Source organism: Conger conger, chromosome 14 (genome assembly GCF_963514075.1).
Source record: "Conger conger chromosome 14, fConCon1.1, whole genome shotgun sequence".
In the NCBI taxonomy this organism is placed as follows: domain Eukaryota; kingdom Metazoa; phylum Chordata; class Actinopteri; order Anguilliformes; family Congridae; genus Conger; species Conger conger.
In genome coordinates this window covers 33,446,222-33,448,067 of record NC_083773.1, presented here as the reverse complement: position 1 = coordinate 33,448,067, position 1,846 = coordinate 33,446,222, and the positions used below count along the sequence as shown (strand labels likewise).

Below are 1,846 nucleotides of genomic sequence, written 5' to 3'. Positions count from 1 at the left end.
CAGTACTTTAAAGACAAGCTGAAACAGAAGTTAGAGCAACACTAGCTTCCACGATATGACTTATACACAAGTGAAACGGATCTTTCGGGGGAATTTATAAAGGACTGGGAGTCAGTTTGACGGACAGGAGATGAGGAGGGAGACAGGAGCCGCTGTGTGAAAAGGATACTAATCGATTGACGTACAATCTCATTTTCCAGGAGGTGGATGGAAAAAAAATCATGTGAATTGTGATTTATTAAAATTTGTATAAATGTTTTGGAATACACACTTCAAGACGTGTTTGTATGGTTATGAAGAATCTACTAAATTGAGGAAAATTAAGCTTTTCAGCTTATTATATCTCCTTGAGATTTAATGAACCATTGGCTAAAATCAAAATCACTATGTGTATGCGCATGTGTGTACGTTTGCGTGTGCAATAATAGAAGCCAAATGCAACTCCGGTTTATAGGGAGAAATCAGAGTAAAATGTCAAAAACTGGGAATTTATTGAAACACTAAAACATTTCAGACCAATTTAACATTTTAACAGACTTCACCTGACATTAATTACAATTCCTAGTTTACAGAAAGAGTATACGTACCCTCAGAATAAACCAAAGGGTTTGTATCAGTGATTTGAATTTATAGTTCTTCATGTTTGAATTGAAAACTAAAAAATGAAACCAACTTTAATCCAATTAACTAAATAAACACTGTATACTTGTATAAAACGGTCTTTTCTAGCCTTGCAAGCATTAAACATAGATCTGGGGGGGCAGTGCTCATAGATTCCACCAAGATTCACATCTTTCCTCTTCACTAATTCACAGTTCAGACCAGTAACTGCCAATCTCCAGCGAATGGTATGCTGTTGCCATGGCGTCCACTGCCCCACCCCTTATGCTGTTCCCATGGTTTCCAACTCTCCAACCGTTACGCCATTCCCATGATTTCCCATGCTCCACCCCCTTATTCCGTTCCCATAGTCCCCCACCCCTCATGCTGTTCCCGTGGTTTCTCCCGCCGTGGAAGAGGAGGAACAGAAGAAGAGAGGAGCTACAGAAAGAGTGAAGGAAAAGCAGACGGCAGAGGGGTAGAGGAGCGGAGAGGCGCCCCTCAGGCGAAGATGGTCTCCTCTCTCCTCTTCTTGGTGAGGATGGTGCCGGGTTTGTGCTGGGCGTCCGGGTGGTTGGTCAGCTCCGGGGGACATGTGGAGACGGGGCTCTCCAGGATGGCCTGCTTCAGGTCGTAGAAGACGGTGGAGTCCTCTTTGGTGAGGAAGGTCACGGCCACACCACTCTTCCCCGCGCGACCGGTACGGCCGATACGATGGATGTAGTCTGCAGGAGGGGAATACAAGGGTTAGAACAAACTCAGTCCACTGGGGGACAAACCGTCCTCAGAATGAGAATGACATATAAACAGTACATACACGGACACTGCCATTTCCCTCTTCTCTTTACACACACAATGAGGCCCTTTGGGCAAGTTGTACTTTGTTAAAAGTATTTTGGAGAGAAAGTGTTGTATTGATGTATGAATAATTTATATTTTATTAAAGGGGTGCAAAATATATTTGCTGTTGTGCCAGATCTAGATAAATTACAACCGTAATTCTTTCAGCTTCGCCCTCAAGCAAGTTAAAGTCAAATGAAACGACTGCCGTAGCTTCCACAAACTGTCCTCTTATATCTGACCTAGCTGTGCTGTCGGGCGTGTACGAGGATAAAACGTTCTCTGCTACGGATGCTAGCGAACGGTTAAAATGCGGTGAAATCTGGGGGTTCTGCAGGCGTAGCGTACCCTCGATGTTCTTGGCCATGTCGTAGTTGAGGACCATGGAGACGTCCTGAATGTCGAT

At 44.0% G+C, this 1,846-nt stretch overlaps 1 protein-coding gene across 1 annotated transcript in view; it reads right to left on the bottom strand.

The window, feature by feature from the left end:
* Positions 1-472: 472 nt before the first annotated feature.
* The window catches only part of ddx23 (DEAD (Asp-Glu-Ala-Asp) box polypeptide 23), an 11,550-nt gene continuing 10,176 nt past the window's right edge, over positions 473-1,846 (bottom strand). The window contains exons 16-17 of the mRNA XM_061219772.1: positions 1,789-1,846; positions 473-1,325 (exon numbers count right to left, since the gene is read on the bottom strand). The exon at positions 1,789-1,846 is cut by the window's right edge and continues 117 nt beyond it. Of these exons, the coding sequence (XP_061075756.1) occupies positions 1,102-1,325; positions 1,789-1,846 (282 nt within the window). The 3' untranslated portion in view covers positions 473-1,101. The remainder of the gene's footprint in view (positions 1,326-1,788) is intronic.